The 22,669-nt window shown below is 37.1% G+C and overlaps 1 protein-coding gene across 1 annotated transcript in view; it reads left to right on the top strand.

Moving 5' to 3' along the window:
* LOC120635596 overlaps positions 1-19,720 on the top strand; it is a 46,739-nt gene extending 27,019 nt beyond the window's left edge. Inside the window, exons 5-14 of the mRNA XM_039906606.1 lie at positions 471-624; positions 2,695-2,840; positions 4,446-4,524; positions 6,824-6,915; positions 7,834-8,022; positions 10,411-10,518; positions 11,960-12,130; positions 13,009-13,128; positions 13,443-13,496; positions 14,376-19,720. Of these exons, the coding sequence (XP_039762540.1) occupies positions 471-624; positions 2,695-2,840; positions 4,446-4,524; positions 6,824-6,915; positions 7,834-8,022; positions 10,411-10,518; positions 11,960-12,130; positions 13,009-13,128; positions 13,443-13,496; positions 14,376-18,617 (5,355 nt within the window). The 3' untranslated portion in view covers positions 18,618-19,720. The remainder of the gene's footprint in view (positions 1-470; positions 625-2,694; positions 2,841-4,445; positions 4,525-6,823; positions 6,916-7,833; positions 8,023-10,410; positions 10,519-11,959; positions 12,131-13,008; positions 13,129-13,442; positions 13,497-14,375) is intronic.
* The last annotated feature ends 2,949 nt before the right edge of the window (positions 19,721-22,669 follow it).

Below are 22,669 nucleotides of genomic sequence, written 5' to 3'. Positions count from 1 at the left end.
GTTTCAAAAGTGCTTATATAAATTCAAATTCAAATTCAAAATTTCTTTATTCATGTAGGCCTATCACAGGCACTTCTGAAGCGTTCATACATATTTGTTTACATAATTGTAACGGGATGGTGATAACTTCGTTCGCCAACTTAAATCTAAAGCTACGAGGGTTCTAAACGCGCCCTGGTCTAAGAAGAGCACACAACAAACTTAGCCGGGTAAATTTATTTTTTTGTTATCACCATCTTCCAGTAAATTTATATTAAGCTATATAGCTAGAGCAATTCACACCCAAGCTTTTTTATAGTTTAAATAATCCTTAATATTATAATAGGATTTTTCTGTAAGCTTACGTTTTATATAAACTTTGAACTTATTGAGAGACATCTCAAAGATTCCATTTGGTAGATGATATTACAATTAACATATAACATATTACACATATATTGAAATTTATACTAAACAATACATTGTTTCAGAGTGCAGAGCTATCCGAGATAGAGATATCCGAGAGTCCGCTGGAGGCGAGTCACGCGACCGTGCTAGCGAGATCCATACGGCCGGCCGGGTGTCGGTTGCGATCCGTTTGCCTTCAGCGGGCTGCACTCGCGGGGGAATCCCTGTTGTGTCTCGGTGAGTGTCACTGCGTAAAATCAGCAGTGGAGCTTTTTTTGACGGAGCTCGCTCAAGAAAATAAATGGCTGCCAGCAGACAGACACGCACGCATACACGCACGCATGCAAGCACGCACGCACACACAAATATGTGCTTTCTCAATTGCTGCGACGAATACATTTTTATTACTTTATTATTACATTAGTCTTAATAGCTTTCTTTGTTTCTTTACGTCTTGTGTTCACACTTTTATGTTATTAACTTTTTTAAATATTTATAATTAAAAACTTAATTATTTTTATGTTAAATCCGAGACTATTTCTAAATGCTATGTTTATGTAATCTTTGTGGCCTTAGATTTAAGTAAAAGTATTTATAAATATATTTTTATTGTAACGCTGTTGATTACGAATAAATAAATAAATAAATAAATATGGGCTTAACGGTTAAAGTCTTAGGTTGATTGACACAGGGCGGCAGGTTGCAGGACGTATTCCTTGATCTGTTAAACGGGCGATTGGCTTCCAGTTACCATCAGGTGGCCTGTATGCTTGGTGCATCAATTATTATTTATTAAAATAAAAAAAATAAAAATCTTTTCATATCTATACTTATAATAAAACTGTAACCGGATGATTTCTGTACATTTAATATATTTTAAGTATTTATGTATGATTGAGTATATATTAGTTTATTATTTTATATTTATTTATTATATTTTTCTTATTTGTGCAATTTTGTTTATGTATTTGTATTTAGCTATTTGAATGTACGTTTATAATAATTTTACACCACCTATCCGCTCTCTCTCATCTTGTCCTAATCCAAAGGTTGCCTGGCAGAGATCGCTACTAAGCGATAAGGCCGCCTTTTGTATTCTACTTTTGTCTTTGTATTTCTATTGTTTTTTTTTCCTAATTTCATTGTGGTGTACAAATAAAGAGTTAAATAATAATAATAATAATAATATTTTGAAAATTTTGACCGGGGGACGCTTTATAATCGATGCTGAGTCCAAAAAAGATTTTTATTTATTTTTGTCTGTCCGGGCATCACGTAAACACTACTGAACGGATTTAGATACAATTTAGTATAGTGGTTAGCTGACATTCCGGGTCAACATATAGGCTACTTTTATTCCGATAAACAATAAGTTTCCTTCGGGAAATGGGATGGAAGTTTTTATCAATTTTACTTCATAGCGCCGTTAAATTTTTACCGATTTTAATTATTCTTTTTTTATTTGAAAGTGTATTCTGTAATTTTAAGGAAGATCTGATTAATAATCTCGGATGTAAAGGGCATAACTCTTCACTGATAACAGCATGTCGCAAGGCATATGGGACAACGAATGCATGCGCACGAAAGTTTGTGAGAATGGATGTATGGATGGATGGATGGATGGATGCATGTTTGTTTCACTTTAACGCCACAACGGATGATCCGCTAAATTGTGTCTTGTCGTCACATGTCTTTCGAAAAACAAAACCGGACGAAGTCGCGGGCAACAGCTAGTAAATAAATAAATAAATATACTACGACAATACACACATCGCCATCTAGCCCCAAAGTAAGCGTAGCTAGATGGCGATGTGCCTATTGTCGTAGTATATATATTTATTTATTTACTAGATGTTGAATTCGACATTTTGTTTTTTGATGTGGCATTCAATTTAGTTGTAGTTCTTAATAAAATTAAAGTATTCAGTATCGCTAAGCCTTAAATGAGGAGTTTGCTGGTGTCCGCTGAGGAGTTTTGTCCTCTATCTCCAACCACATTCATCAGATCTACACAAAGTTTGGGCATAATTAAACACATATTATACCCTCTATAGTACAAAAATAATTATTTAAATCGGTTATAATTTGTCGGAGTTATGGTGTAAAATCGTCAAACACTTTCATCGCCTCTCCCAAAGGAACCGAGCTTAATGTCGGGATAAAAAGTATCCTATATCACTTCTAACACTTCCAAGAATATGTGTACAAAGTTTCATGAGGATCGGTTAAGTAGTTCTTGCGTGAAAGCGTAACAAACAAACTTACATTGACATTTATAATATTAGTAGGGATTTTTTATTGTTCCAGTGATCGCGCTCAAGACTAACAGTTCGGTGCGGGAGTTGCGGCTCGGGGACAACAGTCTCGCGGCGTCGGACGCGTCGCAGATAGCCTCATTGCTGCGGTACAACACGCGATTACAGCTACTCGACCTGTCCAACAACCAGATTCAGGTGAGTGGCGCGACACGGTTTCTGGAGCCGACTCACTTGGAGAATTATTTACCGGGGTGAATACAGTAAGAAGTTATAAATAAACGCTGCGATGTGTTGCTCTGTTAATGGACGATTGGTTTCCACTTACCATCAGGTGGCTGGTATGCTTGGTCTGATACCTCAAACTATTAGGTTTTTGGTTTCACAGTCTTTGAGGCAGAATATAATGTTCCTCTAAAGCCTGTGAGGTTTTATTTCGGTTTTCATTTACACGTTTTATATTGATATGTGAATCAAAACCTTTGAAACGCTTTTTTCGAAAATTGCTCGGACTGTCGGATATGAAATTTCCAACACTTATTGTTCATAGAAGAGTGTAGAATACTAATATATTTTTTTTAATTATGCAAAATAAATAAAATATTAAACTTATTTGCACACAAACACGCACGCACGCACGCTAGTAGCTATATATTTATTAGTCATTTTTTGGATTATTATTTGTTTTAAAATAATAAATAAAAAAAAAAAAATACTATGACAATACTATGAAAATATTGGCAAATTAACAGTGTCAGTGCTTCGGCAAAATCTGTGATTATAGAAGTTAATAATGTACAAACGTATTATTTAAATTAATTATGGTCGATTTCGGGCGACCACCAGTTTGAGTATGTGTACATTTTTTGTGTAAATCCACAATGACACTACTAACTTGTCACTTGCTAGGTTGCCTTGTAGAGATCGCTTTTTAGATAAGGCCGCCTATTGGGCCTGCGAAATATTTGTTCAATTCTTGCTATCTATTTTGCTGTCTTGGTGTACAATAAATTGTACAAAAATTTCATTTAATACTAGGAAACAATACAATTTGTATGGAATCTAAAGAGCGCCATCTAGTGACAATAATGTTAAATAGGAAGGTGGGCTAGAAAAGTAGTGTACGCGAGCTATGATGATACGCTCGACCGTAACAATAAGAAGATCTTTCACCGAGCGGGCGTTCTTGCTCGGGGACCGAGGTCCGACCATTCATCTTTGGAAGTTGTAAATATATATGTCGGAGGCGGAGGCGTGTCTCCATATTGCGGGCATGTTCTTCATCATGATCTTATCATATGGTTGCGGTTACTCTGGCAGATAAAACACGAGAAACTGATTACATGGTTAATCGCACACTATAGTTACACTGGGTATTTCACAATAATTCGATAAACCATTAGGTGCACTATGGAACTATATAGCGAACGATGGGTTCGGTGCGGCGATATGACTACCGACCATCCCATACGGAGCTTACGACTAAACCGCCCGGCGGGCACCAACCCCACTCTCGAATATGACAAATGATCATCCCCGCCACACGAACTCCATCCAGTTTATAATTTTTTTTTTGTTATTTATAATAATTGCATTACGTTGATAACTAGATGGCGTTGTTAGCTTTAATTATAATTTCCGACATATAGTCATTATTAATGAAAATGTCGCTAGCGATGCAGGATCTTTGTGGCGCCATCTAGTTAGATAATTTGGAGACAGCCACAAGAGGCAGAGGTCGATACCACCATAAAGCCTATTATTTGAACAAATCGCTAACGTGTGCTAATGTTTTTTTTGCAGGATACAGGCGTGGGTGCTATAGCGGATGCGTTGGAAAAGCAATTGGCGGACTCTCCCCCCTCACCGCACCAATGCCCACGTGAGTACAGCCGAAGTCACAGCAATAGTCTGTGGTGCACAATTGCAATATGGTGCACAATTTACAAAGTATTATACTTTACAGTAAATTATTGTTAAGTATGTAAGAAATCTTCTCGTCACGATAAAGAAAGAAACACATAAATGGATGGAAAAGAATGAGATAGAATATTAGGGTGATCCAAAAAAATTTTTTTTTGTTTTTTTTCCAAACAGGCTCAAAATTTATTTTGGGGGTAAAAAAAAATCTGTGAAAATTAATATTAAGATTGTCCTCATCGCATTTTTTTAATTCCCATAGGAATAACGCAGGAAAAGTTTTTTTTGCTTCTTCTGATTTTTTTACCGTTCAAACGACTGGTTGACTGATAAATCTCTGTTCCAATCTTTATAGAGAATTGAACGCTCAACAAAAAAGGTCTGATAACATTTTTTGATTTGTCCACGCGTTCAAAAGTTATTCAAGATCAAAGTTCGATTGTTCAAAAATTTGATCGAATTTTATAAATTACACCGAAACGGTTGGTTTCAGTATTAAAAAAATGCGATGAGGACAATCTTAATATTAATGGCTCAATTTTTCACAGACATTTTTTTACACCCAAAATTAACTTTAGAGAAAAAAAAAAAAGAAATTTTTTTTTTGGGTCACCCTATATAATATATTTATACATTTTGTTTTCTATTTTAGTTACCATGAAAACTGAATTATATGTAGTACATTTAATATTTAGGTTAATTTTCGACAGTTTCACTACTGCCGTGTGTAAGTTATTGCGCATAATTTGAAGAAGAAATACTTTATTGCACACAAACATCAGAATATACATAAAATAAAGAATAAGCCAAAGAACAAGAATTGTAGGCATGCAAAGGCGGCCTTGTTACTGCAAGCAATCTCTTACAGGCAACCTCTGTCAGATAGAAAAGCTACAAGAGAGTGGGATAGTGCAATTATATATACATATATGTTCGAAAATAAATAGACATACATAAACATTTAATAAAATAAATATATATATAAATACATATATAGGCGTAGGACCTGACATCAGAACTAAATTAACAACTCTGGTTTATTCATAAACTCAAAAATCACTTCAAAAGTCTGAGCCGGTTACAACTTAATTTGTCTCTTCCGATTTTCACCGCATTTACTTTAGAGATGATCACGAGCGATGGAACATAACTTTAATTGTCATTTAACAAATCACTGATATCACAAAACACTAAATTAACTTAACAATTTCAGTATTGACTCATGGAAATAAAAGTAAAATGGCGGTTTGTTATGATAGACCACGGTCCGTGCACCGATTCGCGCAGACCCTAATCATAGACTAAAAAAACTTATCTGACAGGAATGTCATCTAAGGAAAAATGTCACAGAGTATATTTAGCGATCGGTACACGTGCCGTCAGCGCTTCCTGTCGCTGTCTATCAACAATCAGCTGCCAAGCCACTCAGGTATTCCAGGAAACGAGACTGCTGACTCATGTGCCAAAACAGCTGTTGAGTCAGGTTCTCTAGATCATTTTAAAAATTCATCGCAGGACCTATGTACTCTTGCCAAAAAAGATATGGAAACAGCCTGGAAAATTTTTTGGAATGATTCCAAATTGGTTAAGGGTAAGTTTTACGCTACCATCCAACAAAACATACCAAGACAACCCTGGTTTTGTCACTCTCGGAGTACAAATCGCTGGACTTTATCCACAATTTCCCGATTGCGTCTTGGTCATGCTAGCACACCTGTACATCTGGCCAAACTCCGGATAAGGGACAACTCCATCTGTGAGTGTGGCTTGGATGAGGGCACTATAACTCATATTATTTTTAACTGTCCCAAACTTACCTATCCCCTCTATGACGTTCTTCCTCCCAAAGTCCCCCGTCCATTGAGTGTTAAATGTTTTTTAATGTTTGTTTTCAGTCCTTATTGTAGATTTTTATGTAAATATATAGTAAGTAATAAAATTAAAGTATAATGTACAAAAAATATCCGTGTTAGATATATATGCATGTGTTGTCTGTGCTGCCTTAGGTTAAAGAGCTAACTAGCTAATAACAACTATTTCTTGGTACATATTCAAAATTAACTTTTCATTAGTTTCACCGATCAATCTCCTTCGTGCCTTCTTCATCTACAAGACATTGGCGAAGTACCTTGTGCCCAGTTGGCACAGACAAAAGCCATAAACAAGAATTGAATTGAACAATCAGCTGTCACCGCCGTCACATATATAAATAATATATATTTTAGGATTTGGATTTGATTTTAGTCTATTGTCTTTTTCAGTGGGTGGTTACGAGACGAGAGGACTGGCGTTTCTAGTACTATGGAATAATCAGCTGACGAGGAACTGTGCGGGGCATCTGGCAAAAATTTTGGTAAGCACTTGAAAATTTTAAATGTCCCGTTGGTCAAGTAGATGGCTTAGCAATGGATCACGTGGTCCTGTGTTCTATTCCAAGGTTTTCTTTTTTATAAATTTAAAATGCATATAAAAATTTTCGGAACCGACCGGATTTGAACCTCCGACTCTCTGGCAATCGCGGCCTGAGCGCTTTCTCCAATTAAGCTACGGTCCCCTACCGTCGATGCCGAATTTTTAGTATATGCCTTTCACATCAGTCTTATAGCGACTGTAGCGTCATCTAGTAGGAAACGTTGCAGTTTTGATCTACTTTTTCAAAAATCCATATGGGTCCATATACAATGAGACACCTTTGAAACAAGAGATGACACAATGCTTTTTTATAATTTTTAGCAGTGTTTTTACCTACACTTGGAGGAATTATCAATTTTATAAATTTAAAATGCATATAAAAAGGTTTTCTGTTGGGTGTCATATATATATTTTTTTTAATGAGTGACGCCTGCCATTCCAGGACCATTCTACCTTATTCCCCATGTTTGAGACACAGGTTTTACTGGTGTCCCGACAGCATCCACCCCTGAAACCTACCTCTTAGTCTCTTGGGTGAACTTAACAATATCCCATGTTTTGCTAGGTCTTCTTCACTTATACTATCCTTACCTTGTAGTTCCCATCTTACCAGCGCGCACATGGGGCACTCAAAAGTGAAAGCCGGTTTCCACCTCACCACACTCTGGTCAGGATGGATCCTCGACAATTCTCTTCTCTCAGTTATTGGGTTACTCGGTAAAAAAATCTCAGAACCAGGCCGAAGTAGGAAAATTGCTGCATTTCTCAGAGACAAAAATGAACTAAGTCGTCTGTAAAAGCTGGTTTTAGCAGTATGTCTCCATTGAATATACCTAACGTTATCTTTTCTATATTACAGAGGGCGTCCCAAACTCTATGCGTGTTAAACGTAGGGCGAAACGCTCTAGGTTCAGACGCAGTGCGGGCGCTACAGACAGACAGAATCGGAGGTGGCCCGCTAGTGTCTTTAGGCCTGCAAGCGGCCAGGCTTGGACCGGAGGCTGCGAGGGCCATCGCAGATCTTATCCGCAACGATTCTAAACTACAGGTCAGTGTTTTTAAAAACATCCGTTTCGAAGGACCAATTTTCATAGACTTTGAAAATAAACCTTATATTTTTGTTTTTAAGCTTCAATTCTTCTACACTTCTACATCCCGCTGTCACAGCAAGATGTTTGTAATATAGAAATAAGCATAGACTGTTACTTTTAGAACTTATTATATAGATTTAAAAGAACTCAGCAAGCGGTGAGACTTAAAACGGATGCTGCGGATCTTATCCGTAACGACACAGGTAAGTGCTTTTAGAAAAATCCGGTTCGAAGGACCAGTTGTCATTTACTGTCAATTACAATTGTCAATTTTTTCTTACGATATTACGATAATACAGAATCGGAGCGAATAAAGAAACACCGAGGTCATAGTAAAATGGGCCTTATGACTTTGATCTCAGTGGAAGGTTTGTAAACTAGTAATCAGCATCAGTGGCGTGCATTGCATATATGCAAATAAGCAGTGCATACCCTACCCTCAGGGTCTTAAAGAGCCTTCAGATAGGACCATTAAAGTTTTGTAATTAAAAAAACACTAAGTAAAAAATATATGAAAGCGCCATCTAGTAATGAGCGGCCAAACTTCTAGGTCAATTGTCGCAAGACAGGCGACAGCGCAACCATTGCGCTCGAGGCGCATAGCGTACAAAATAAAATCTTCTACTTCGTATTTTAATCATTAACTGTAAACGCTAAACATTTACCTTATAAAACACGTAAAAATACCTATATTATTATTTAAATCTTATGTTATCGATTGCAGGGTAAATCCATTATTAAGAATCACTCGACATATGACGCCCTCTACTGTTGCATAGAAATATCAAATAAAATAAGCACGCCTAAAAAAAGAATCGTTCTGCTAGATGTGTTCGTGCAAGTTAGTAGTGGGTAATGTTAGTAATGTTATAATCGTGCGCTTGTACTTACAAGATTAGCATCGGTTCACACAAGAACAGTTTCATTCATAAATTCTTTAAGTATGGGTATCTATAAGCACTGCTTACGGAAGTGGATAATCAATTACGTGTTTGATTTTTTTATGAATAAAATGATTTGCTTGGTTTGTTATTGTTGTTACCGGTCATTATTCTTTTTTTAGAATTAAAAACATTATTCACAAATATCCTTTACCTTTTAGTGTCTTTTAAGAAAATTAAGGAACTAATATTATCGAATTAGTCTTTCGTTTTGAAAATAATCTATGAAACCAAACGCTGTCTAAATTTTGAAAAATGAATAATTTAGGTTTTCCAGGAATCATTGGAAAGTGAGAGAGTTAACAATAAATATGGTTTCTATTTATTGTTTACATATCAAAATAAAATAGCGTTCGTACCCATACTTACAAAAAATTAAAGACTATTTTGACTAATTTCGATTGCAATATTATCATTAGCATATTCAATCGCCATTATTGTTTACCTTCGAACAATGCTGTATGGCGTTGGTGATAAATAAACGGTTCAAGTGCATAAATTCAGTAACTTATAAAAGTTTGAGTAGTGATAGTTTAATATGTTAAGGTTAATTTATAGTTTATTCATTCATTTTATAATGAAAGCATATTCGTGCGGTCTTTGTGTGGGTTCAGTGTGCCTGGAAAAAGTACTTAGAGAAAACTTTAATTTCTATCCCTATATCGTAAAATTAGAAATCACCAATGTACCAATGTTACAAATATCCCAAAAAAAGGTGATAAAGTAACACGTATGTTTAAATTTTCATAAAGACTCTAAAAACATGATATGTTGGAAAAATATTATCATCATCAGTGTGCTTAGAAAATGCTGCCGAATGGTGTGTCATAATTGTGTGACGTAAATCAGGGTATGTACTTTTATTCAATTAGCAGTAGATAGACGATAGTATTAAATCAATCAAAGATATAACTTTCGTAAAGTAATTTGATTATAAACCGACATACCTATCTTAAATCTAAAGTTTAATTTTACTTTATGTTTGTGCTGAACACCTTGTGCATACCCTGGGTCCAAGGGCTATGCACGCCACTGATCAGCATATATCACGACTGTAAAACGAACGTGTTTACGTCCCCTTTACGAGTAGTAGACGCGCAAGCGGTCACTGTCGCACTGAAAGTTGCAAGGGCCATCGCAGATCTTAGCCGCAAATATAATAAACTACAAGTCAGTGTTTTTATAAAAATCCGGTACGAAGGACCAATTTTCATAGTCAGCCAATTGCAGTCGTTTTCGCATATCGAAATACTGCAATGTCAGAGTAAAACGGACCTTATACTTTATTGGATAAAGTTCAAATTCGTTAACACTCCTATAGCATGTTGCGTTCATGGAATTCCGCAAATTATCGCCTGGATCTATTTAATATTTTTATATGTATGTAATCTGTTCTACTTTCAGAGATTAGATCTCCGTGACAACAAACTGGGTGCGGCGGGACTGCAAGCGATACTGAACGCGTTGAAAGAGAACACTACGTTGACGCAGATCGATTTGGACGATCCAGTTGTGAGTTTTTTTTTTAAATATTCCACTACATGTTAGCCCGTGACTGCAATATTACCTGCTGGTAACTGATGATGCAATCTAAGATGGTAACGGGCTAATCTGTTGGGAGTATGGCAATTATATTTAACCCTTATCGGTTTCTACGCGACATCGTAACGGAACGCTAAATCGCTTAGCGGTACGGTTTTCAAAGTCAATTGATTTTTTTTTTTTAATATTCATCACACTTTTGAATTGTTTATAACATATACATTTAACTTGTGAGGTGACCGACGGTGATAACTATATTCGTTAACTTAAACTTAAGCAAACAGGGGGTTGGAAAGGGATAGAAATACTTTTAAATATGTCAATTTAGTTTGGTTAAGAGATTTACTAACTAATATATTATTTAACGGTACGGCTTATTACACATCACTAGCGGACCCGCGCGACTTCGTCCGCGAATGAGTCGACTTAAAAAAAATAGTCGTATGTCCAATATAAATGATTCTGAGATTCAAATATAAAAGAATTCTAGCTAGATCGATTTATCGCTTCCGGTATACTTCGGAAGAAATTCGTTAGAGCTGATTCCTAGATTCCATTTATATATATATAGTATAAACTAGCGTACCCAGACCGCTTCGCCGGGCTAGATTTTGCTTTATTTTATTTAGACAATAAACTTACATAATTAAATTTTTAATAAAAGCTGTGTTTGACAGTTCAAAAATAGGAGTGCTCCGATGGTCACCAAACTTTACAGGATTACTCGCCAGGTCAATCCGGAGATTACATGAAAGTTTCATTGAAATCGGTCCAGCCGTTTCGGAGACTATACGGAACATACCCACACACTTTCTCTTTTAACACACGATTAAAATTACATTTTCTAAAAATGAATTCTAGCTTGATCGATTTATCGCCCTCGATACCCCCTGTATTCTAAATTTCATAAAAATGGATTTAAGGTTTTAAAAAAAACTTTCTTTTTTTTTCATCTGTTAAATAAATAGTAATAATAAATATTAAACATATCAGGACAACAACTCACATCGCCATCTAGCCCCAAAGTAAGCCTAGCTTGTGTTATGGATACTAAGATAACTGATCATGGCCAATCGGCCCAAAATGTCAGTTAAGAGAATATAACCGATAGCGGGCAGCATCTACTGCGATCATGGGGAATCTCCACCGCCCCCAACCCTAGGGTTGGGAGAGGCCGTAGTCCAGTAGTGGACTGTTACAGGCTATTGATGAAATGTCAGTTTACGAGTTCCTTAAGGCTAACGCACAGGCGTATCGATTTCGTAACTTTAGATGCAGCTTACGATACTTCATCTAAGAGTTGGTCAAATGTTTGGTTTCTGTAGGATCTAGGTGTTACAAAAATCATTAGGCAACCGTTTTAGGCGTTCACCTAGCTTTCGTGAAAACGTTCTATTATTGTTATGACCAGGAAACAACAACATCGGTGGGCGTCCAGAGCTGCACAGAAACTGCGACTGTCGCGCGTCTTTTACGCGACATCCGCGCTCTCTGCCGCCGCAACGAGCCGGCCGCGCCCGCACCTCCGGACAGACTGTTGAGGAAGATCAGTCTTACCTGTCACACCGCTCCAGCTCCAAAGGTTGGTTGTACTGAGGGGTCCGATACTCAGAACCCAGTTGCTGTACTGGGTCTCTAATGTCCGTCTGTTTGTCCCACGTTGTCAATGACAAACTGAATTGTAATAGGCGTTGGCAGGCTGCTGCATGTATTTGGCCAGTATAGCAATTTTTATTTACAGATTCAAATTCAAATCGTTTATTTGCAGATTGGTTTTACATTGTTGGTATATAAAATATAGGGACAAACAATCCGCCTTAGATGGCATGCAAAAAATATATATGTTCGTACACTAATTCCTACTTACTATAATAATACTATCCTAAATCAATCGACATTATTAAAATAACAATAAAATTTAAGACTTATATCAAAATTACAAATATCTAATCAATTATTCAATTCATGTCAATTATTCAATTATAATCACTGTAAATGTCAAACCTATAAATGTCTGTTATGTGTTATGTGTGTGTCTATGTGTCTGTTAAATATTCTTGCATGGTATTAAAACATTTCCCAATTAGCAATTTTGTAATCTTATCTTTAAAATCTACAAGTTTATGTTTCTGTTGGCTAGTGACGCTGGCAATTTGTTGTATATTTTAGGCGCCATAATGAAAATACTATTCCCAAATAATCAAACCAATCTGTAAATAAACGATTTGAATTTAAATTTACAGATTCTCCTGTATAGCAAATTAAGCGTAAATTATAATTATAAATTACTGTTAATCTTTGCACAATTGGCTAGAACATTGCAAGTATACGGGATTGTAAAATCCGATAAAACCGATCAAAACTTGCTAAATGTAAATGGGCCAAATCGGTTCAACTGTTCCCGAGTTTTAGTGAGACTAATGAACTGACAATTCATTTATTTATTTATTTATCCAACAGCAAAGTATGCCCGTGGAGGAGGAGCGTAAGGTGCGACTACGTTCCCCTGCCCCCTCGCCCGCACCGTCACCCGCCGGCTCCCCCGTACCCGCGGCCGGAAGTGGCAGTTCGCGTTTCTCGGTACGTACAGAGAAGCGGTGATAACCTATTGGTTAGGATTTTGCACGCACGCACGCACGCACGCGTGAATCAGCACGCGTGCGTGCGTGCGTAACTTTTTTAAGTTATGTGCGTTTTAAGCATATTATAAAAATTAAGCTTAATTTGCTATACTACGAGAAAAGCAGGAGAATGTGTGTTGTAATTTATAATATCTTCAATCCTTATACTCCAGGACCAACGATATTTTTTTCAAACGTATGTCTGAGACGGCATTTGGTGGGATTAGGCTTCTGATTTCGTATTCCTAATTTTAACATACTTTGCCCATTCAGGTAATTCCGGTGACGACAGACTGTCCCTCTGCATCAAGATTTAAAGTTGTACAGGTATTAATTGATGTTACTATTAAATGTTATATACACACACACGCAAACACACACACGCACACATACACACACACATACACAATAATATTAAAATAAGAATATTAATTATCATCTCGTTCATCGTTTATCTATCACCTTCTCATTAAGAAATTTCTTACGGACCTTAACACGATATATCTGCTGTAATTAACTACCTGATGTTGCATCAAATCTAGGTTAGCATTTCATCCGTAACAGTTTGTAAGACCTTTCAAATATTAAATTAGGTGATTATATTTAAACGCCTCAACGGAACGAATATGATTTTCATACGGAAAAAACTGCATTAACATCTATGCTTTTAAGAGCTAAGAGGGCCCATACAGACACACAGACACAGCCGTTAATTTTATATCAAACACACCTAAACGCTTTTTTAGGTAAGTTAAACCCAATTGGCATAGAACTCCTTTTCCACTGTGGGCTATCATGGGCAGGAGATTAAAAAAATATCCCCCAACTATATCCACTGACAAGGCCGACAAGACGATGTAGGCAAGCGCGTCCAATCTTAAGCCACATCTACACTTTCCATCAGATGAGATTGTGGTCAAGCGCTAGTCTGAGAGCGAAAAAAAGAAAATGTTACTTTTTCACCTGCCAAAGCACAGCAACAGGGAAATGTCTACCCCCATTTAATATTACACTTAAATTATTTGGATACTATTTTCATCCGTTCTCGGATGAAAACCGGATAAAACGATGGAAAAAACATCTTATCCCTTCTCTCGCAATAAAAAAATTCTGCTGGCAATTTTAGCCGTACTGGCTTTGCATACGACACAAACTAACAATCTAGAGATAGTTAATAATTGAAATAATCTTTTTCTTGCGTTCCAGGTGGCAGATCCAGTGCAGCATACACCAAGAAAAACACGATTTTCCGTAACAAGAAACTACGACAAAATGTACAACCCTACTTTGCCACCCACGACGCCATCACCGTCACCCTCACCATCGCCATCAACATCACCCGCCCCAGAAATAATCATAGAATATAGCAAAGATAACGATAAGACGGACTATAGTTCAAATACCCATTTAAACGAACCTATGTTTGATTATTCAACAGATAAGGATAATGCACACACAGTCAAATCGGAAAAAGATTCAAATAAACCTATATTTGACAACACTAGAGATAAAAATAAAAATAATGCGACACAAGAAGATGAAATAAGTATAGATTTAAATACGAATAAAAATAATACAGAGAAAAGGCAAAATGACGTAAAGCAGAGTGATTTAAATAAGAATAATACGAAACAAAATGCAATAAAAAATATTATAGTTTCAACGAAAGACACTGAAAATTGTAAACTTAAAACAAAGACTGAAAGTAAAAATGATAATATTGTTATAGAACAAGATAAAAGTGGAAATTCTTGCGATAGTAATGTCACAAAAGTAGTTTCAAATACAATAACTAAAGATTATATTGATATCAAACTAGATACAGATTCGAAACCGAAATGTATACAAGATGAAAAAGCTATAAAACTCGATCCAGCTAAAAAACCAACAGGTTCAGTTGACACGAAACCAGAATACGTTATAAGTAAAACAGTTATAATCCCTAAAACGGAAAATAGGACTGTTTTAACACAAACAGACGAAATTATGAGCGTGCCTGACTTCATCATTCATGATACTGGCAAAACAAGAGATGAAAAAATGACTAATGTAAAAGATAAAAATGGCGGTGATTGCAACAGTGGTATAGATAAAAGAAATATAGCAGTAGATTTAAGAGAGGGTTTTAAAGTTGAGGCCGAGAGTATAATAGCAAAAGACTTGAAAGAGAGTTCTAAGTCTGTAAATATACCTGAATCTGTGATAATAGAACCTGAATTAATATCTAATTTAGGTTCTGAAGTTTATGAGAAGCCACAAGAGCTTGCAAGTTTATTAGATTCTATTTCAAAAGAAAGTGAATCAGACTATGTTAAGAGTGACATTGTTGATATAAAAGTGAGTGAAAGTGATGTTAAAAATATTACTGTTAGTAATTCGTTAAACAACGAAAAATTAAAAGATACAGAAGTTATAGGTGATTATAGTGAAAATTTAGAATTAATTAATGTTAGTGATACAAACAAATTTAGTGAAAGTGTTGGAAGTGACACGTTTGGTGATAAAATCGAACAAATGTCTCATAATGAGACCGTTGATTACCGAGGTGACGATAAAATAGTTAAGACAGAGACAAAATTAGTTAAAAGTAGCATAGAAGTGAGCGAAACGGACAGAGTTGAAACAGACGTGACCGTAACTGTTAGGAGCGAGAATAGTATAAAAACCAAAGTACATCGCGACCAAAATGTAAATAAATTAGTTAAGGAAGAGAAACGGGAAGTAGCGATCAAACAAATTGAAGCCATAACAGAAGATTTAGGGAACTTAATTCAGGAAATGCAAGATTTGTCCACAAAGGCTATGAGTAAGACCGCTACGGAGGATGTAAATGTAGTTATAGGTGTAAACAAAGTACCTGCAGTTCGAGATAATGTAGTTTTAAAGAAAAACAAAAGCGAATCGAGTTTAGACAGTCCAGACCTAGAAGTGTCCAGACTGATGAGGAAACCCATTAGTGCCTTCTGTGATAGCAGCTCTTCTTTAGAAATTTCTGGAAGTTCCGTCGAAAGTCTCAACATAGAGAGAGCAAGACCGATCATAATACATGAGGAGACTCGATTGTCTAAAAACAGCAGCATAGAATCTACCAGTGAAGTGACTCCAGTGAATTTAAACGTATCAATAAGTTCTAACGAAAGTGTTTCCCCTATTATATTTGGGAACACTAAGAAAATTCACGGTTCCTTATCAAGTTTGGAAGCTAGTATGAGCTCGGTAGATTCAGCTAGGCATGAAAAGGTTATGGTGACATCTGCGGATTCTGGAATAGAGTACTCTTTACAAAATCCCTCAGAAATCAGAGAAGATAGCTCGTCAAACGAAGGCACACTCACCTGCAGCTCGAGTTTGAAGGAATCAGTTAGAAAAGAGCCAAATGAATCACTAACATCTCCGAAAAGAACGTCGAGTCTGTTAGATGTACCTGCTTTAAAATCTAAAGGGCTAGAGCGTATGAGAAAAATATCTTGGGTGGCGCCGTCTGCCAGTTTTCATTTACCGAGGCCTGAGGAGAAAATAGAATACAAACTTCCTACTAATTTAGAGAAGTTGTTGAGTTTGTTTCAACATCCGAGCAGTTTGTTTTCTAGAAATAATAGTGACGATGATAAGAAATCGTCATCTAGTACTCCTCCCAGAAAGGATTCCTCGTTGACAAGCTCATTCTGGTCCTGGGGCAGTGTAACGGAGAAAGCAGATAAAGACGACGCGGACAGTCTATCTGAAGCGACAGATTCGACGCTTTCAGAAAGAGTTCAAGTGTCTTTCGTAGATGAGTCGTTTTCCAAAAAACTCGATAGCAAAACCCCATCAACCGATACGGATAACACGCTAAGCGAGTTCCAAACTTTCCCCAACAGTGCGGAAAATAATCCGAACAGCGGGGAAGGTGCAACAGTTACCGAACTAACCACCGATGAGAAATTAGTACAAAAATGTTTAGCTTTAAGCGATAATGACACATGCCCGGAAGAACCGGGCCCGTGTGATAAAATAGATCTCAATACACCCAACGATTTGAATAGAAACGTAACGCAAGCGTCCGAAAAACCTGAGTACTGCGATAAACTGGACACAGCTGCGTGCAGCGAAACCTTAGTTAAATTAGATGATGAAAAAGTAGATGTAAGACCGCGGACTTTTGCTTCCGTACTAACGTCTTCTTCCGAAAACTCCTTAGAAAAGCAAGCAAGCCCGGAAACCGTACATCCTGTAGAGAAGCTTCCCAGCAAAGTAATTCGAGGGATTAAAGAAAATATCAGCCCCGAGAATACGTTAACTTCAAGTATATGCACTGCAGCACTAGCAATGGATATAAGTGAGAGGCAAATGAAGAATAAACCAATAGTTAACGCAGTCTGGGAAGTTACCATGCCGTGTTTAGAGAAAAGTGAGACTAAAACCGAAGAAGCGCCAATTAAAACACAAAGTGAATTTGCGCCGATCAAGACGCAAAGTGACTTTGCGCCGATCAAAACACAAAGCGACTTTGCGCCGGTCAAAACGCAAAGTGAATTCGCGCCGATCGCAACGATAGATGAAACTAGCGATGTGGCTGCTGATGATCTAATTCAATTGGCATATATAGATGACCCAAAAGTGGAAGAAAGAGTCGTCGATGTTGAAAACATGACGAAAGCGAAAAGCGAAAAGCATGGTGTCGATAAAGTTGATTTAGGAAAAGATGCGTTGGCATATTTAATGTATGAAAATCAAGATTTCGAAACGGAAGGGGCACATTCTGTCGCAGAAGCAAAATCGCCGCAGGGATCTCTCGCTCAGGAGCTAAGGGATGCCGAAATCAAAGAAATGCTGGACCTATCTCCCGAATTAGTGATTGACGAAGCTGTAGAAATACCAGAGATATTCACAGTGGAAATAAAAGGCCGTAAAAGTTCCCCGGTAATACCAGAACGGGCTAAGTTAAAAAAGTCGAATTCCCTAGAGGATTTGACTAAGCGTCCGGCAATAGAAGAGAAGGACAGTCCAAAATTGAAAACGATAGCTTTCAAAGTTCCAGAAAGTACAACTCCAAGGGATATACCAGAAAGAAGGGGAAAGTTAAGATCCAGAAGTGGTTCTAGCCCGAAATCATTGCCCGAAAGTCTAAATAAACCCTGTCCACTAACAAAAATGGATTCGGTTATAAGTAAAAAGAAGAAAAAAGTTTCTTCCCTGGGAAAAACGGCGCGTGATTCCCTGTTAATGTTAAATATGAGCGAAGAGGAAATTGCTGAGTTCAGGCGGCCGTATAAACTTACTTCTGTCGAGAGCTTGAGATCTCTGGAATCCGTTTCTGAGGATGCAAACTCTCAAAGTGGGACCTCTGTAGATTCAAGATGCAGAGCCTGTTTGAGGACGTCCCAAGAGAGTCTTATGTCCTTGGATTCGATAACTGAAGATTGCCGATGTTTGGAGGAATGCGAGAAGAGACATTCGAATAGATAAAGACAGTCTACGGTTGGAAGTTTGCGATTTATCCTCGACATTTTTGTCGCTGCGACATTTGTGTCGCGAATGTTGGAATTAAGAAATATTGCTTGGACACACGGGTATGGCTTGGGTTTTAAGCTCACTTAGACGTTTTTTCGAAAAGTGAAATGTAAATTTCTTTTTTTTTTTTTTTAGTATTATTACGCCGTCGCCATGTTTGGCCGTATATTTATTAACTGCAATGTTGTAATTTGTAAAAAATAAATAAATAAAGTAATAATAATAGTAATATTAATAATGTTAATGATAATGTACAGATATTTTTTAAAAATGCCAGTTCAGAATTTTATAATTATCGTTAAAATTAATAACGTAAGGTTTTTCGCGCGTCGCGCAGATATTTTCATCTGCGTCATTTTATGAGTCAGTTAGCGGTGTCAGTAAGTCAGTCAGTCAGTTTGACTACCACAAAGGTGGTTCACAGTTGAATCTTCATCTATGACATTTCATGAGTCAGTTAGTTCGCCTGACCTCTAAAATCAGCGCCACAAAGGTGGTTCACTGTTCAATCTCATACAGGCCACGCTTCTAAGTCTAGAGATACTGAGTGATATTATTTACGGGATTTACTCATGTTTATGAGTGGTCCACAATAAAAAAAAAACGCGCGTTTTTTATTCTCGCAATTCAGTAACACTTGACTAATATTAACGCAGTTTCGATTTAAAACGTGTTGTTAAACGGTTATGAATATGCGGTTTGCTATAAATTTCATGCGGATTAAATTCACGCGATTTTTTTGTGCATGAAGTTACTTAAAAACTGACATAAATTTTGAGAACATTTATGTCAGTATTATTTATTTTATACGCAGAATAAAAATAACAGAGACGTTTATCGCAATTCTCTAGCAATCGAAATCACTTGAAAAACTTGCTCTTAAAATTTCGCGTGTTTTTATAATAATTTTCCAAGTTCCCTAGGTCATTACTTTACCATTTTAGACCGAAATATAAATCGCGCGAATAAACAAATTCGTTTTTGTTGGGAGAGGGAGGAGAGTTGTTTAATAGGCTCAAAATTTACCTCTGGCTCAGTGGCGTGCATCGAGGGTATGCACATGGTATGCAGATTATATCAAATGAAGAAAATCTCCGGTACGAGATACAAAAAACTTAAGGATAGGCATTGTGAGAGTTATAAAAAGCCTACCCTTAAGTATTTACCACTCGTACTGGAGATTTTCTTCGTTTTATATCATTTGCATACCCTGTGCATACCCTCTATGCACGCCACTGATCTGGCCGGAATAGTTTAAAATGTATTTTGGTTAATGCGTATCATAATATTAACGCCTCTCCGCGGGTGTCGTACGATGCAACCAGTGGCGTGAACTGGGTTTCCTACCAGGGTATGCATACAGCAGAAAAATACATAAAACAGCTCAAATTCTCCTTCTTTACGAGTTAAATATTAGTTTTATGGGTAGGCAGTGCTTTTGTGCACGTATGAAGTGCAAGCCACTGGATGCAACTGAGGGGATCATCAGCCAATAGCATATGACTGTCCACTGCTGGGCTAAAGGCCTCTCCTACCAGCACGGCTAGCATGGGCAGGAGACAATTATAAAAATATTTCCCCGGGGAAAGTATAAAAAATTACCTTACCTTCTCCCACAGCTATACCAACTCTCAGAGTACTGGCGCACAAGTGGAAATATTTTTAGCTATTTATTTATTAGCTTTTCAAGGGAAACACTTAAAAGTAATGCCGTATTTTTATATGAAATGAAATGAAATGAAATGAAATGAAATTTATATTTGCCCACAAAATCGCTTACAATTGTAATACAAAAATATATGTAACATAAAGCATGTGGACAAATAGGGTTCCGCCTCAGCACGAAGCCGCAGCGAGCTGCGGCGCTGGTTTTCAGGGGGACCCTGTGTGCTCACAGACGTGTTTACGACTGCTTCATCCATGCCAAAACCTTCAGTCTATACATAATAAAAATAAAATTAAAACACGGTACGGAATATAAAATTTACAGAGCTAAACCAAGAAGCTCACCACAAAGTCGGGCAGTGTCCATGTAAACGCTAGATACGCCGTCTGTACATACTCCAGAAATAAATTACAGCCCTGTATCACATAAACCAATGAAGTTTCCACAACTTAGTTATACTTATAATACGATAACATTAACCACAATTGCTTAGGAATAAGTACCTACCGAGCGAAAATTATACAAAAAAAATAAATTAAAACCAAAACTTTAAAGCTTTTAATACTTATTTTGCCATAATAAATTTCCTAAAAGTGCCAATTTTGACATGAAAATGTCCGTCTCACAATATTTGCTGTTGAAAGCATTGCACGCACGATTAAGTTATTTACCGAATACCTTGTCTTCCATGTAAACCACGCTAATGGACGTTTACGCCTAACCAAATAATGTATTTGTAATATTAACGGCTGAAAACTTCTTCTATTACCTATTACCGTGCTTTGCAGGTGGGCATTAATTATATTCCTTGTCAGGGGTTAATATTTTTGTCTAGTGCCTTTGCTAGCCCTGCGAGGGTAGCCAATAATCACCGCACTTGGCAGACGGGTCGCAGTAGATGCTAGTTGTAGTACAGTGCTGCCCGCTCTCCGTTATATTCGCTTAGTCGCCTCGTACGACACCCGCGGGAAGAAAAAGGTTGGTGACACCTGTATTCTGATCTACCGTCACCACAGTATTTTATACTGCAATAGCCGTTATCCATGTTGAGACGTCCGCGCTTATTACATGTTTTAAAAAATCCTGGGATAAAAAGTGGCCGTACTTTCAACTAACTCTATGCCAAATATTAAGTTGATTGGTTGATAAGTTATTGCGTGAAGCACGGACAAACGAACACAATTTCGCATTTATATGAGCGCCATCTATTGGTTACTTAATCAATCCAGTCAACTGGCTATCGTAAACCGCCATCTGTTAGAATCTTATCGAACTAACTAATAATTATGATTCTTTGTCAGATAATAAACAAATAATTAGCAATATTGCGATTGTAATATTGTGATAGTTCGACCTCACTTTCGGGGGGCCGAGTTCGAATCCCAGCACGCCCCTCATTCTTTTTTTTCATAAGTAATTAAAATATCACTTGCTTCAACGGTTAATTAAAACATAGTGAGGAAACCTGTATGCCTGACAGTTCTACATAATGTTCTCAAAGGTATGTGGAGTCAACCAATCCGCACCGGGCCAGCGTGGTGGACTACGGCCTTAACCCCTTCTCATTGTGGGGGGAGACCCGTGTTCTGTAGTGGGCCGGTAATGGGTGGATATGATGAACGTTTGCAACTGACTTGTACTGATAAAGAATATCGTAAACAATCTGCGCGACGCGAAAGCATCGCAGCTTTTGCGGATGAAAAATGAAATGCCATTTTTTATTAGCGGCTTTGAATATTACAATATATTGTACGCAATCCGCGAGCGTGCGTGCTTGATAATGTCATAATTTACTTATATTTTTTTTTACAAACGAAAAACAGTCTTCCTTTTTAACTTTTATATTTACTAAAAGGGTTATTAAATTTGGTATGAATCCAGCTTGAATACTAGCTTTCAGTGCCGAAAAAAATTGTAACTATTACTGTTGCTAGAAAATGTTGGTGTAACCTGACATACTGAATACGTCTGCGTAACCCTTTCGAGTTTACAGGCGTGACGTTATGTTGCGTGGTATTGTGAAAAAACGCACTTTTATGCGAAAGCAGCCATCGCGGTTGACTATTTAAAAAATTCCGTTGTCTATCTCCGAAACTCTTGATCGTATCAGTAAAATTGAAATGGGACCATTTTGGAATGAGACTCTTTCGAACAAAAAAAAAGGTTTTTTTGCATATCCGTCTACAAATGACGGAGCTGTGCACAAATATATATTTCGGTTATACGAATATATATTAGAAGGTCCGAAACTTACAATCTTGTTAAAACTATTTTTGATTTTTGGATGTATTTCGGAGAGTGTGCTCAAGAACTGTTTTATCTAGTTACCCCCATCGAACCG

This window comes from Pararge aegeria, chromosome 27 (assembly GCF_905163445.1).
Source record: "Pararge aegeria chromosome 27, ilParAegt1.1, whole genome shotgun sequence".
In the NCBI taxonomy this organism is placed as follows: domain Eukaryota; kingdom Metazoa; phylum Arthropoda; class Insecta; order Lepidoptera; family Nymphalidae; genus Pararge; species Pararge aegeria.
The sequence above is the reverse complement of the archived record's forward strand: the minus strand, read 5'-3'. Positions and strand labels throughout refer to the sequence as shown.